Source organism: Haliaeetus leucocephalus, unplaced genomic scaffold, assembly GCF_000737465.1.
Source record: "Haliaeetus leucocephalus isolate CR32 unplaced genomic scaffold, Haliaeetus_leucocephalus-4.0 Scaffold184, whole genome shotgun sequence".
NCBI lineage: Eukaryota > Metazoa > Chordata > Aves > Accipitriformes > Accipitridae > Haliaeetus > Haliaeetus leucocephalus.
The window spans coordinates 1,925,282-1,941,761 of record NW_010972620.1 but is presented as its reverse complement, the minus strand read 5'-3'; the positions used below and the strand labels follow the sequence as shown (position 1 = coordinate 1,941,761).

Genomic DNA, 16,480 nt, shown 5'->3' with positions numbered 1-16,480 from the left:
AAACTTTTGCTTCAAAGTATTCATTCACGAACACTTCTTCAACAACTGCAGAAAGGAGATCCAACCGTAGAAGAGTTGAGTACTTATCTACTTAGACCCCCACCTTCATCATTTGTATCAAAGACTATCTTGACCATATGTTGACAATTGCCTACCATTATAGTAGTCAGCAGGATGAATTTAAATATTTCAACTTCCCAAATCAAGAAATGAAATTAATCTAAAAATATTTTAATGTAGCAAGTTTGGCTATAGAACCAGTGCAACATAAAGAGGACACCCATTGTATAACTGACTTTACTCTTAATCTTAACAGAGTAAGCTACAGATGCAACGGATTTACCACAAGTTATTTGGTTAAATTAAATACTGCAATTAGGATCATGCTGTTCGTAATTGTGGCTTTACAGTACCGATGCTCAAGTTGGCTGAGTTAGTTTTACTGTAAGTAAAATGCAAGTTTACAGAGAAACAAAATAATCTAGTATAGTATGCTGTATTCTGTTTCATGCTCAGTCACAATGATAACGTCTTCAAACAGATAAACAATATTTCAGCATTATGTTAATAATGCCAAAACATACAGGAATTTTAATGCCAAATTTACAACATAATACAGTGCTTAACAGACAGATTTCTCAGGTATGGTGGCCAAGTGAAAATGCTACACAGGACTGAGAAGCATCCAAGCACTACTCAGTGCATAAGAAGTGAAACACGCTGACAGGAATGTTTTACCTTTTGATGGAATCACTGTTCTAGAAGTTTGTGTCCCAAACTTAATGCAATGTAAAATGAATGTTGAACCCTTGCCTCAAACTTGAAGCAAAAGCACGACGTGTTATTTACAAACTTGAACCAGTAAAACCACTTTAAGAACAGAAAAAAAATTGTGATCACTTGACAAAGATGACAGAGCTTGATTACTGTGTTATGTGAACTAGAATGGTAATGAAGTTGTAAACAAACTTTAACCAAATTAGGTTAATGCATCTATTCTTAACTCAAGAATATTGTCACTTCAGCAAACAGTGATTTTTAAAGCTAAGGACACTATCAGAGGTTTTATTTTTGTTTAAAGCCAAAACTAATAAAAATCTGGAAGCTGGCAAATCATTTTTGTTCCCTATTAGCCTTCATTAACTTCTCCACTGCATACTTCAGTAAAACTTTCAAAACCCCTGTTTTTATCTAATTCTGCTTCAACTTAAGTAGCTGGTAGCAAAGTTGAAGCAAACATTATCAACACTTGAAAAATCCCTACTCAGAGTGGTTTGGTTTTCCACTGTTGGGGAAGAGATTAGACTGCTGGCATTGTTCTGCATAGAAAACAAAACACTAAAGCATTCATTTTTACTTTTAAAATAAAAACTTCCTCAAAATTAAACAGGTTTTGCAAATAAGCAAAGAAATATAAAGGTGAATCTGTCAATCACAGCAGTGTCCTTCTCATTCTCCCCCCTCCACCCCCAACCCCCTCCAAACTAACAGCATTGCCAAAGTGGCTGATGTGAAACTGATAGAATTAAATTCATTTACATGAAGCCTGGCTACAAAACAAAAAGAAACTTTGTCCCTGCCGCATCTATTTTTTATCTTTTTCCTGCATTTTGTAATGAATTCATGCAAGCATAAAGGGGGTTGTGTCAGGTTTTTGTGTGGGTTTTTTAAACAGGCATAAGGGTTGTGCAAGACAAAACTGAACAAACTTTTGTTTCACTTCAGAAAGATTTTATATTACCAACTCATTTCTCTTCATAACTAAAGGTGATAAAAAATAAATCCATAGTAATAAAAAAAACCAACCCCACAACCTGTAGTCACACTGTTTTTTCAAGTATGTTTCTCCCCTCATGAAAGAATTGCATTAGCCATACTACAAACCCATGTCACAATCATTAGGGTTTAGACCATAGATCCAGATCTCCTGGGCTCAGCTGGATCTCCAGCCAAGTTTACACAAGACTGGAAGCAGGAGGCTGATGGGTACACACACATGCATTACACCACTCCTCAACTCCCCGATTCTCACCACATCCACTATCACACCCCCCATCACATCCCCAAAGCAGGAGAAATGGCACAAGGAGCCACAAAGTGATCTTGGACAGGTACCATTGTTCACCGATTAATCAGGTGCAAATCTGGTTTGTGCTGATGGAGATGCACTTTGCAGACCTACGAGACTGGAGATTTTTGCCCACAATGTTTCTACATAGCACAGCATAATACACATCTTAGTATTTCATTCAGTCTGGAATTCACATCTCAATCTATTGCAATTATGGAAGCCAATGAAAAGTCAATGAGAGGGGTTCTACAAGAGTTGGTCCCAGCATTAAACACTAATACATATGAAAAAAAAGTGGACAAACTTCAAGTTACTATTAGTGATGCTGATAGGTTCAACTTTTCTTCCTTTCTCCTTAAATTCACCTCCCATTAATGCAAAGAGAAAGTGCAACTTTGCAGCATGTTTGTTCACATCAAGTTTTTCCTCAAGAACACATTTTGCAGTAACAAAATATGGTCTATAAAGTTGCAAAGTGCACAAGCTGAAGGCACAGAGTACAAACACATAGGAAAACAGATTTCAAAATACCAAGTAACAAAAAAAGAGATAAAAGAAAATCTGGAATTTAAAACTCCCTGACAGAAGATACATTTATATGGGACCAACTCTTAAAAGGTGACAACTTTTAAACTAATGAACAAATACTGCAAAATAATGAAAATTTATTCTTATTATTTAAGGAAAAGCTCCAGAAAATACCTTGAAGTTTAAAAACTAATACACTGACGTGTTAACTAGTTTTAAGAATGTCCTTAATATTTAAGAAAAGAGTGCAAAAAAGATTCTTCCATTCTAACGCTTTTGGAAGCTGCTGATTTTGGCTGCCCATTTCCACTTTGAAAGGATTGTTTTTCAAGGTGCATTCCTCACAAAAATCGCAGAACATGAACTTGTTGAGAGGCTAGACCAAGGAATCATGTCTTTCAAAGTCATCCCAATTGTAGCAGCAACTGACATTTTATTATATAAAGAAGAAAGTCCAAAATTCTTCTTTGAGGCATAGTTCGTGTCAGAGCTCGAGTATCAGCAGTTGCCAAAGGAGGCTCCGGATACCACCTGCGCTCCTCCAGTGTCTGTTCTGGCTAGGAATAGAAGCTGATCCAGTATATTCACTATCTGTACCCCCTGGAGCTTGCACAAGCTGATGAGCCATCTGAAATTACATAAAAAGTTCAAGAAATTCTCTCATATTAAAATTCCACCTTATGTCCTTTGCCCCCCTTCCCCCAACAGCCCAAAAACCAGCATTGCCTGCAAAACGTTAACAGTGTAAACAGAAGCTGATATACCACGTAAACATCCATTCACTCATTTCAGGTTGTAATAAGAGTTCATCATAAAACCATGTGACATTTTATGGTAGGAAATTGAGTGAACACACTCAGCTGAAAGCACAGGAGGGAACTTGGTGGAAAGAATGCAATAAAATGAACTGAAGTTAACAACAGTACCAGAACAGATACTATTCCCCAATCCCCAAGCCTATTTAATGACAATCAGGACTTTGTACTTCAATCCTAACATAGAATGTATGGGACTAGATTCTCTCCTGGCTAGATATTTAGTCAGCAGAGAAGATGAGACCTTTGACTGACTGCACCCAAATTAGGGCTGTCTGGAGTAGAGCAACCAACTGAGAATGGAAATACAATTCCTCCCTGTGTCTCTTCCCCCCGCTCCCTAAACTATATGGGGGGGGGAAATTAAGGGAGTAACAAAGTGAAGAATCTTACAGTTAAACATGCAGCAAGAGACTTTATCTACAAATGGAAGAGAAATTCCCTGCTGCATGACTTGAATATTTGTGGCCAAATACTGCCTTTAGTGTCTCAACGCAGGTGGATCCCAGATCGTATTAGACACTAATTGAGGGTTCCAAGTTAAAAACCCCTCCAAACTCTCCATTCTGTCACAGCAGGTGATTTATATCAGAGGTGGACTGGCTCATCATTTCATTGCCTGTTGTGTATCCTGACCAGGCAGAGACTTGGGACAACTATGTCCTTTTTCCTCAAGACCTCAGCTTCCACTTAAATGAAGTGGAAATTTCTTGGCCTCAGTAGCTAGGATATCTTACTACCTTACAGGTGGCTGTGGCACTCCAGCACAGTCAGCCAGGCTCTAGATCCAAGAAGTGCCTATTATTACTTAGAATGGTAAAGTTTACATTGGCAGACAGCTAGCTGCGTGTGGAGATGTAGCCTCTGACACCTTACCATCCCCCAAGAACCCAGAAGCCCACCACTACCTGTATGCCCAACCCGTCAGGGACTGTAGCACACTGGAGGGCAGGGTTAGACGCATACTTACTGTAAGTTAACTCTTCTCCAGCTCTCTTGCGTGACTGGTCACCTCTAGGAAAGAAGGGGAAGAAAGGTATTTTCATGATGACCTGACCTAATTGAAGATGTCCCTGCTCATTGCAAGGGAGTTGGACTAGATGACCTTTAAAGGTCCGTACCAACCCAAACCATTCTATGATTTTAAAAAAGGGAAAACAATAGTGAAGTACCTCCACACAACCATCAACTTTTACAGACTTTAGAAACAAAATGCAAACATAGTAGCAATAACACATGAACGCAGGATTCTCAATTTACTAAAACAGAAGTATAAGCTGTATTTTATAGATTTAATTAACCCATCCTTTTGTTAAAGATAGTAGGTTTGATTTTTATAAAATTAAGATGAGGAAAACTGCTCATATGCAGTGTGGTCTTAAGTCATGCATAAAACTGTTTTCCTTAATTCAAACTCCTCAACTAAACTTTATAGAATTATTTGAAAAATTCTGCATCTATCAGTCTAAAAAGGTAAGATGCTCCTGAAAACCCAACAATCAGACCCTAAGCAAGTCTGAGCTGCCAGCATTCCCTCTTCAAGCAGAGGATTTAAATAAATAACTAAAGTTGTGTAAACACCAGTTGACATCACTGCTCCTGAAAACCCAAAGTCAAATTCCCGTCTATTTGGAAAACTTTTTTTTTTCCTTTTTTTCTTGTGCACACAAACTCTTAAAGCTGGAAAATCCTGCTGCTTCACCAGTTTCTTGTGATGACAGATATGCTATTGATAGTGTTATATAAGGAAGAAAGATTTCAATATATTTTCATCACAGTGGTTGTAATTTCATATTTATCTTCTGGAAGTTGGTAGAAATAGCGGTTTTTTTGAATAACATGAAGCGTTCTTCCCTGAAACCACTCTTAAGGTGATGGATCTGCTGTGTATGCCTTAATTAAGGTCCTTCACAAGAGAAATACCAGCAATGAACTGGCTTGTATTCCCACTTGCTGCAGCAATAGTATTTAACAGTGTTGATAAGCTGACTATTTAAACCAGAGCCTGACATGACATTAATGCTGCTGAAGACACCTCACTGTGCTGTGTTCCTTATGGGTATTGTTGTAGGAAACGCAGCAGCAAAGACGACATCATTTTTTGGCGCAATTAGAAAACAGATGACATTTCATACTAACCCAGAAGAGAACAGACTTGGCATACTACTTGCTAAAAGAGAAAAACAATCCTTTCATACATATAAATATAAACATCTATATGTGTAGGAATATAACCTCATAACAATTCTGAAAAACTATAAATAAATATAATCTATGTTCATAACACAGGAAGAAGCACATTACATCTTGAAATACATTTCAAGGTAAAATGCATTTCAAATACCACTGCAAAATGGCATGCAGCAAATATATTACCTGTACCTCAGGTTTGTGTTCCTTGTGTCCTTTTAATGATGACAGACTCAACTCTAACACTTTATATAACCTCTATGTTTACCAGACTGCACTGACTCCCTCGCAGTACAACCATATAAAATACACTGTGCAAAACACATTCATCAGAGACTAAATGCCATCAATCAGTTATTCCACTGCAAAGTTTTACTTTGCATTTTTATTTAATAAATTGAAAGCAAGCTACGTAGAAACAGCAGTTGCACAAAAGCATGGGCTAGAGTGGGCCAATTTTCTAAACCTATAAGGCACACCAAAACTCTTCACATGTCCAATAGCCAGATCACCACATGCTGCAGAAAGCCAAAAGAAAGAGGAACTCTTAGGAATTAGACTCTGCAAACAACCTGTGACAGAGAAACCTTTACTCAGTTCTTCCTTGTATGACTATCCTCAAGCCCTCATCTCTTCTTTGTCCCCACCTATAACACAGGATAGAAACAGTTTCCTATGGATTTGCATTAGTTCCAGTGCTAGAGAATTACTTTTCTGCATAAAACAGGAGTTGCTAAAATATATTCTGAAAGATCCCACCAAGTCTGTAACAGGAAAGCACAACAGAGGCATGTTGCCTTTGCAATGGTCAGCATCCTTCCTACTACCCTTCCTAGCCTTTTATACAGTATCCTCCTCACAGTACCAGCCAAAGAACTTCACAGTCAAGCTGACAAGCCTGTCTTATTTTCAGGTACCTAGGGAAAAATGTTTTTGAAACCAATTTTTTTGTGGATATGGACTGTTACTACTTGAAACTTCACTCTTAATTCTCTATGGAGTGTAAAACTGGTGAAATGCAGTTGTAAGCAGAACTATAAGTCACCTACAGAATTAGTAAGATTGAAAGTTAGACAAAAAATGTTCTTGGTTTTGTTTTGTTCTGTGCGTTACAATCTTCTGTCAGCATTATATGTTCACTCAGTTTCAAAGTCTAAACTTCTATTTCTTGGGCCAAACGCACTGCTTTTCTCAGCCCAAGCTCTTATGGCTTTTAGCGTCTTAACTCATGCATATCTATCAAAAAATTCTTTTCCTCAACAGAAAGCCTTACAAGGAACGAGTCTACAATACCATTTGCATTTGGGTCAGTAGTAGAGTTTTGAAGCTCAATAATTTACCAAGCTTTAAAGAGAGAGATTACCTTCAAGGAAAACCACACAAGAGTATGAAATCCAGGAGCACATCTAACACTAAACATAACCATGTCTAGTGGGTCTTCAAACTACAGGACCAGATTCTCAGCACTGCACAGGTAACAGGAAAGATGAAGATGTATTCCCTTCACGAACCTCTTGGGAACAGAGCACAATAGCTTCCCCAGCTTGATCTTGGTTTGTCAGACTACTGCAAAAGTGGCACACTGCTGTGGTGAAAGCGCTGTGCTTCTGTCTAGACAGTTAAATAGAAGAGCACAGAGCAACAGGCACAGCCCAGAGTGAACAATATAGGTTACAAAAATTTTCCACTGTCTCTTTTACTGTTTGTTCTTCTCCCCCCCCAATTCAATAGCCAGAAGAGAAATACCTATTTAAAATAAACACCTTGACAGTATAAAATAGCTCTGAAAGTGGAATAAGAAGTCATCAACTGACATTTTCAGAAGCATCATGAAAAAAAGTCAGCTTATAGAAAATAAACGGCCAAAGTAAAGGCTGAACAGGAGCATGATCACACATTAGAAGCGCAATCAAAACACAGGGAGGCATGAACTGTAAGCAATCTGTTTCATGAAAATATCTCAAGACTTCTGATCATCTACTTTCTGGTACCATCTGCAGGGTTGGTAGTGCTCAAAATGTATGGAAAATAAGGCCATATTTCAGATACTGAGTTCCGAAGGTTCTTTATTAACTCTTAAATTATTTCTTCAATAGATATCCAGCAATTAGATATCCAGCACAATTACTACTGAAGATTAATAATTATTACCTAGTAAATCCATTCTGCATAAGCTCTCTTTGAAGCTTCTGGTCTTGAGCAGCATATTCCTGAAGCTCAGATTCCACAGCAGGGGGTAGAATATTTGGGATGAATTTAGAAAATAAAGCTGGTGCCATCTGTACCCATTCTGTAAGAAGGAGGAAAGCAACAACAAAACACATGGAAAAGATATTTTGAAAATTTTACTCTTTGACAAATGTAACTTTGCTCTATTTAAATACATTTTAGGATCTTGAATTAAAAAACAACAAAAACAAAAAACCCCAAAGCATCCCCCCAAAACCACAGAAACCAAGCCTTAAAGTAGAACACATAATCAAACTCTTAAAATCAGATGTTTACATGTAGATAATGGAATTACTGGGTTTTTTTGCTCATCAACGTCATCATCAAATTGAAATTCAGTTCTTGCTGCATCTCGTAGGGCCTGCTGAGTCTCTGGACATTCTCATGGACAGGTAATGACGATCAGCAAACTCACCTTGATAAATCAGCTCATTTGTAACACTTTACTCCAGGAAGTGTATTCACAAAATTTACACCTCTCTTCCCTGAGCCTTACTTCTAGAAAGCACAGTAGTATCACCATACAACCCTGCTTCTCCATCCCCCATTTCAAATGAATTAATGCAATTCTCTCACTGATCTTCCAGAGCTTAGATGAACACTTTTTAACGTTTGTTATATAATTTTAACCTGTACTAGTTCAGCTTCAGGATAGAAATGTGATTTAATTTCACTACACTGAACATTGCCTTACAGAAGCAAGACAGATTATGTTAAAGTTGCTTCAAGGCTGATGATAAGAAACACAGAAGACTGAGCAAAAGATGAAAATGGGGTTTATAGCAACTGTGTAAGAAGTTCTAAGAAAAATAAATACTCCTCAAGTATTTCTGAAGCCAGACTTTCCAGAGGTTCTAGCAGTTATCTTAAACCTCATCTTTACTTCGAAAAAGGGATGCTTTTAAACATATTCACTAAGGCACATGACGAGTTTTTATCCAATTCCCATATTTGGTTACTTGGTCCATGCCAAGCTTCAACAGTCTTTAATCAGCAAACTCACTAAATAATCATTACTATATGTGCAGGTTTAAACAGAAAACAATGCACTAAGCTCCCTCATCATAGAATCATTTAAGGTCGGAAAAGACCCTTAAGATCATTGAGTCCAACTCTAAACCTAGCACTGCCAAGTCCGCCACTAAACCATGTCCTTAAGCGCCACACCTACACATCTTTTAAATACCTCCAGGGATGGTGACTCCACCACTTCCCTGGGCAGCCTCTTCCAGTGCTTGACAGCCCTTTCGGTGAAGACATTTTTCCTAATATCCAATCTAAACCTCCCCTGGCACAACTTTAGGCCATTTCCTCTCATCCTGTCACTTGGTATTTGGGAGAAGAGACCGACCCCCACCTCGCTACAACCTCCTTTCAGGTAGTTGTGGAGAGCGATAAGGTCTCCCCTCAGCCTCCTCTTCTCCAGACTAAACAACCCCAGTTCCCTCAGCCACTCCTCGTAAGACTTGTTCTCCAGACCCCTCACCACCTTCATTGCCCTCCTCTGGACACGCTCCAGCACCTCCATGTCTTTCCTGCAGCGAGGGGCCCAAAACTGAACACAGGACACGAGGTGCGGCCTCACCAGTGCCGAGTACAGGGGGACGATCACCTCCCTGCTCCTGCTGGCCACACTGTTTCTGATACAGGCCAGGATACCGTTGGCCTTCTTGGCCACCTGGACACACGGCCGGCTCACATTCAGCTGTCGACCAACACCCCCAGGTCCTTTTCCACCAGGCAGCTTTCCAGCCACTCTTCCCCAAGCCTGTAGCGCTGCGTGGGGTTGTTGTGACCCAGGTGCAGGACCCAGCACTTGGCCTTGTTCAACCTCATACAACTGGCCTCGACCCATTGACCCAGCCTGTCCAGATCCCTCTGTAGAGCCTTCCTACCCTCCAGCAGATCAACACTCCCACCCAACTTGGTGTCACCTGAAAACTTACTGCAGGTGCACTTGATCCCCTTGTCCAGATCATTGACAGAGATACTGGCCCCAGTACTGAGCCCTGGGGAACACCACCTGTGACAGACACCAGCTGGATTTCACTCCATTCACCACAACTCTTTGGCCCCAGCCATCCAGCCAGCTTTTTACCCAGCAAAGCGTACACCCATCCAAGCCACGAGCAGCCAGTTTCTCCAGGAGAATGCTGTGGGAAATGGTGTCAAAGGCTTCACTGAAGTCCAGGTAGACAACATCCACAGCCTTTCCCTCATCCACTAAGCAGGTCACCTTGTCACAGAAGGAGATCAGGTTGGTCAAGCAGGTCCTGCCTTTCATAAACCCATGCTGGCTGGGCCCGATCACCTGGTTGTCCTGTACATGCCGTGTGATGGCACTCAAGATAATCTGCTCCATAACCTTCCCTGGCACCAAGGTCAGGCTGACAGGCCTGTAGTTCCACAGATCCCACAGACCATAGCAGTACTCGATTAAAAAAAAAAAACAACAAACAAAACCAACCCCCCTCCCCCCCAAAACCAAACCAACAAAACAAACAACACTCTACAGACATGAAATGGCATTTTTCATCTTATGAAATACAGCAAAAAAGTACCATGCAGAACATGTTACCTACAAAAAAACCTACCGCTACTGAATAATTTAGCTAAGCTAATAAACTGTCTTGGAATTCACAACATGAAATACTGTGGTATGGTATTTCATGCCACTACCAGATCATTATAGGTGAGGTGAAAAGAGTATTTCACATTAAATCCAAGTAGGCCAACTAGCAGCCCAAGCACCTGCCCAGGCTTCAGCCTTTTCTACTGGGGCCACCGCGTGCTGAGCTAGAATTAGAAGACAGTCTTTTCTGGCAACTTTTGAAGTCTAACAGCTGTCAAGTACTTGCAACTTGAAGAGAAAGTAACAGAAGAGAAAGAGAAGAGAAAGTCCATGGCCACCAGCCACATAAGCATCACTTCTCCATTTGCTCTCTGCGCTGCCTAAACAGATGATTCCCAGTGCTGCTTTAATCCCCCAGCACCTCCCACTGGCCACATTTTACGCTTTACTTCCCAGTTATCTGCTCCCCAGTCCCCATGATACATCCAATGGAGCATGTCCCACAGAATAAGTGAGCTGCACTACCTCAGAGGAACTCTTGCCCTGATTGTTTCAGAATTAATCCTCAAAAACCAGCACCACCAAAGAACAGCCTTTTACATCAATAAGTCTATCCTGTGCTCTTCTGGTTGGAATGACATTAAAGTTTCTCGTTTTCTCAGAGGCTGAGAAGTTTGAGGAGCAGGTAATTAGAGCAAATGTGTATCTGTTTAAGCACTAGCTTAAAGTCAATCACCTGGGTCTTCATACCCAGCTGTGAAAAGCAGGCATCACGAATTGTAGGAACATTTTTTTATACTTAAAGATCTTACAGACATAAGACAACTATTCAAAAATCTGATTAGGCCCATGATACCAACCCAAACCAATGTCTGTTGTGTTATATAGTAGACAGCAAGACAGGCATCATCTGAAATGGACAACTGGGAAATCGTAAGTCCATCATCTACAATACTAAGTGCAGCACAACAAAACCATACTGAGCTGCTTTCAGAAGAATTATACTTTTATACTTATGTATATAACCCTCCTTCCTTTGGTACTGAACAGTTTATAAAAATGAAATTAGTATTGCCTTCAAAAATTATGGTAGGATGTTAATTTTGCTGTTGTAAAAATAATCTTTGCTTACTGAAAGTGCTTTATCCATGCATTTTGTAAATGGAGGGTCCACCACGTTCCTGACGTGTATACATGCTAAACATTGCACTACAGAAAAGGGCTTTTTTTGTAAAGCTCTCCCATCCTCATTTCTATTTCTGTAAACATGGATTGCAAAGCAAAACCAGACTGAAGCTCAGACACAATCCTCTCAGTCCCACCAAGGTAAGAAGAAAGTATCAGTATTGCAAAAGGAAGGGAATCAGGTACCATTTTTTAAACGGATATTTTGAATACTCCCTGTTTCTAAAGTCTTTTCAAACACAGGCTAGAGCTCTGCTCGGTTCTCCAAAACTTACAGAACCAAAGATTTTGGTACAAAATTGATTAAAATCTGCAACACCATTTTTCTATCAATATAACTGCTGTTGCACAAGATGTCATGATGTACTCACAAGTTAAATTAAGCTCTTCCATGAAATAATACCAACCAAGTAATGGCTTCATAGACAAAACAGTCATCTCATGTCAAAGATCTGGCTGAAGTGCAACTCACAATATAACTTTCACTATTTCAATACTTCTAAACTTCTGCCATGACTGACTTCTTAAACAGCCTTCTTTCTTTATTTCTACAAAGCAAAAGAAATTGGTGTTCCCTCTGTCCCCAGAGTAGAGGGTTGGGTTGTTTTTTTCAAAATTAATTTGGTGTTCACATGGTACCCAGGTCACAGAAATGGGCAACAAGAAGAACCAGGGCCTTTGCATAGTAGACACTAAGCATTATGATGGACAGAACACAATGCACATTTGTTTGTTAAATGTGCATTAGATAGACAGCAACCGAATACATATTTAGGAAAACATAACATAACCACAGTATGAGAGACTCCTAGAAACATTTTTCTTTTTTTACCTGGTCGTAGTGTATACAGGCCTTTCACTATATTTGCCATGGTTGAAGGAGTTATTTGAAACGGCGTTGACTGAGCTTCCAAAAGTAAAGCTGAAATAAAATTAAGAGAATTAGCCATTTTTCTAACCAAGAAATATAGGCTCTTAAACATACATTTTTGTATCGAAGAAATACAGTAGTTGTGCTTTTTTTGTTATCTGATGTCCTCACAAAGGAAACAGCCAGTTATCTGATTGCAACTTAATCCTCAAGAGTAATAAACCATCACCTTTCAATAGAAGTATTCTGTTCAAATTTTGTATGATGAAAATATGAAATAACTTATTTTTCATCTGTTTTCAGACAGGCAGCAGGAGTTCTGAGGAAAAACCAAGGAAGCGATAGCTCTCAGTATTCAGATGCAGAACTGAAGTAAACAACTTATTTTTAGAAGCACTCTCATACCGAGTGTGCTAAACACCTCGAGATCCACAGATCCTCGCTTTACAGTGTTTAGCATCTTGTCCATTAAACTAAGGCTGCATTGAAAGTCTATAAATGAAGTAGTGTAAAAAAAAAAGGTAAAAAATAAGAAAAGTTGTTTGTTCTTTTAAACACAAGTGAACATCTCTATTTCACTTCTGGTCTCTTCTGTAGTAAACATTGCAATAACTGCATTTTCCTCTTGCAGGAAAACTTGGTAATAGCAGATCTACTGCTTGTATTACAATAGCCAGACCTTCAGCCTGCCTTGTATTTATTTGAGGTTTGTACATCCATCTGAATTACATAAACAAACAAACAAAAAAATAAATCAGTAAGGTTTAAAACTAACTGCTGCCTTTCAGTTTTTATGCCTCTACAAAGGACTTGAGCAGTATACACACCTTTCTGTGCCCACTATATAGAGGAGAAATGACTCTTACAATTCTACCTAAAGGGCAGATCTCTTGTGCTTACATTGTAGAGACTCTGGTTTTTAAACTTCAAAGCTTCTTCAGTTCTGTCTTCAGCATCTGCCACTATAGTACTTACCATAAAAAGAAAAATCTTCTGCAGCATGTTCTTCTCTTTGTGAAACTGTTTAAGGGGCTCATGTAATAGGGAGATTAAAAAAAGAAAGTATTTTTTCTAACCTCCAAGTAATCAAAGTGGTTATATTTAACTGTTATGGATGAATTTATTTTACAAAGAACCATCTTAAAAGTGCTTGTTCCTTTCAGCTGAAGCCTTGAGGGGGTGAGAACCTGTGATTTGTTTTGTAATGACATATTTACAGCCTCTTTCCTAAAGATTTTTCAAACAGCCTTTTGGCAGCCAGGAAGTTGCGAATCATAAAATTAAAAAAAGGGCATAATGCTTTGTAAGGAAAATATGCAGACAGTAATGCACAATCTATACAATGTGTGTGTATATACATATATTTAATTAGACTGTAGCTACTTCAGCATAAACTTCACCAACAGATTTGTAAAGTGTCCAGAGAACTCAAAATTTATTCTTCATATGCAGGCACCAAATTATATTCCAAAGCTATGTATAACAAATTATTTAAAACAGAATAAGCCTAAAAATTAATACTGACTTAAAGACCACAAAGTCTAGAGTTAAAAGTCACTTGAACATTTTAATATATGTTAAGAAGTAATTGAATTAACAGACTTTCTTGATTTTACTCCTGATAAACTGAAAACCGTGCTCTCCAGTAGTATCCAAGTTATAACTAGTAAAAGCAATATAAAAATATTTCAGAAGCTACTTTATGTAATTGTATATATACAGGGCATACTGTGGAAGAGAAAGAAGCTATTCAGAGTTGCCCTGGGGACAAACCAAGCATTAACAGAAGCTGCTCACAACTACATAACGAACTAGAGGGTATCTTACTACTGGGGTATCTCTGAGTAAATGGAAAACTGCAGGTCACACTCCACCTACAGATTAAATCCTAAATACAGTGCCTATACCCCAAGCACACAGTTGTATGTACTGCCATCTTTCAATATTTTTTTATTTTATTTTTAAATAACATAGAACAAGTAGATGGCAGAGACAAAGAAAAATTTTATTTTATGGTATATATGGATCGAAGACAAGACGTGATGAGCACACCAGACTGGCAGTGCACCTCATTCCTCTCAGCCTGTGGTACTGGAGACATACTCCTTCTACCTACTCCCAGAAGCTCCACCTGTGGCATTTACAAAGACAGAACAGGGTGAGGCAGAATAAAACTAAACCTCAGATGAATGACAGTGGTAATGACACTATGATACTATCTGACCACCTCCACAGTGTTTATGAACTAATATTGCACTTTACAGACTAAGTAACCAATATGCAAAGAAGTTAATTAACCTGCAAATAGTCTTGAAAATAACTCATGGCAGAACCAAAGAAGAGAAGTGTGGGTTCCCATGATGAAATGCTTTAATTGCAGAAAGATACAAGATGCTTTGAAATATTGTTGAACTGAAGTAAGACACAATACCCAGAATGGCCTCAGGATTTTTTTGAGGAATGGAGGATGAACTGTATTGAAGTAAGTGAGGTATGAACCTGCAGCACTTCAGGTACTCTGAAGTTTGCCCCTTGATGAAGGTTTAAGCTACTTCCTAATTACAGTGGCGTCCTTGGGGCAAGATCCAGGACTGCAGTAATTCCAAGAGTAGCAGATGATATCTTACAAGTTCAAACTCACTTGCTCATAACTCAAGATTCACTTGCAGAAACTATGAGTTGGCTATCCTAAAAATCTTTTCTGTCCTTCAACATTCCTTTCAAAATAGATTTATTTTGCTTGGCAAAGATGTAATTTTTCTGGCAGAACAATGAAACTTTTGCATGTTAGAACAGAAGATTTTTTTCCTCCCTTTGCAGTAATCTAATAGAACTTCAAAGTAAGATATTTTAACCAATCATACATAAGTATGGCTTAGGCAGATGTAGTCAAAGTTGTAACTATTCAATAATGCACTTAAAGTTATAAAGTGTATTCCCATTAAATGCAACTCAAAGTAAAACAAATGTATTCCAGAGATCTTTATCCCATTGTACAAACTATGCTCTCTAGTGCTTAATTCTAATATATATGCAATATTTATATTTGTGGCAGGTTGACCCTGGCTGAACGCCAGGTACCCACCGAAGCCATTCTATCACTCCCCCTCCTCAGCTGGACAGGGGAGAGAAAATATAACAAAGGGCTCGTGGGTCAAGATAAGGACAGGAGAGATCACTCACCAATTACTGTCACGGGCAAAACAGACTCAACTTGGGGAAAATTAACTCAATTTATTACCAATCAACCAGATTAGGGTAATGAGAAATAAAACCAAATCTCAGAACACCTTCCCTCCAGCCCTCCCTTCTTCCTGGGCAGAACTTCACTCCCAGACTCTCTACCTACCCCCCCTCCAGCGGTGCAGGGGGACAGCAAATGGGGTTTATGGTCAGTTTATCATGTTATTTCTGCTGCTTCATCCTCCTCAGGGGGAGGACTCATCACACTCTTCCCCTGCTCCAGCGTGGGGTCCCACCCACAGAAGACAGTTCTCCATGAACTGCTCCAGCGTGGGTCCTTCCCATGGGCTGCAGTTCTTCACAAACTGCTCCAGTGTGGGTCCCTCCCATGGGCTGCAGTCCTTCAGGAGCACACTGCTCCAGCATGGGTCCCCCACAGGGTCACAAGTCCTGCCAGAAAACCTGCTCCGTGGGCTCCTCTCTCCACAGGGCCACAGGTCCTGCCAGGAGCCTGCCTCGGCCCAGGCTTCCCACGGGGTCACAGCCTCCTTTGGGCATCCCCTGCTCTGGCATGGGGTCCTCCCCGGGCTGCATGTGGAGATCTGCTCCACTGTGGACCTCCCTGGGCTGCAGGGGGACAGCCTGCCTCACCGTGGTCTTCCCCATGGGCTGCAGGGGAAGCTCTGCTCCAGCGCCTGGAGCATCTCCTGCCCCTCCTTCTGCACTGACCTGGGGGTCTGCAGGGCTGGGGCTCTCACAGGTTCTCACTCCTCTCTCCGGCTGCCGTTTCTGTCTGTCCCAGCAACTTATTTTTTCCTTCTTAAAACTGTTACAAC

At 39.8% G+C, this 16,480-nt stretch overlaps 1 protein-coding gene across 1 annotated transcript in view; it reads right to left on the bottom strand.

Annotated features, from left to right (window-relative positions):
- Nucleotides 1-218: 218 nt before the first annotated feature.
- CACUL1 (CDK2-associated, cullin domain 1) overlaps nucleotides 219-16,480 on the bottom strand; it is a 60,022-nt gene continuing 43,760 nt past the window's right edge. Inside the window, exons 8-11 of the mRNA XM_010564977.1 lie at nucleotides 12,423-12,512; nucleotides 7,756-7,894; nucleotides 4,385-4,428; nucleotides 219-3,227 (exon numbers count right to left, since the gene is read on the bottom strand). Coding sequence (XP_010563279.1) covers nucleotides 3,187-3,227; nucleotides 4,385-4,428; nucleotides 7,756-7,894; nucleotides 12,423-12,512 — 314 coding nt within the window. The 3' untranslated portion in view covers nucleotides 219-3,186. The remainder of the gene's footprint in view (nucleotides 3,228-4,384; nucleotides 4,429-7,755; nucleotides 7,895-12,422; nucleotides 12,513-16,480) is intronic.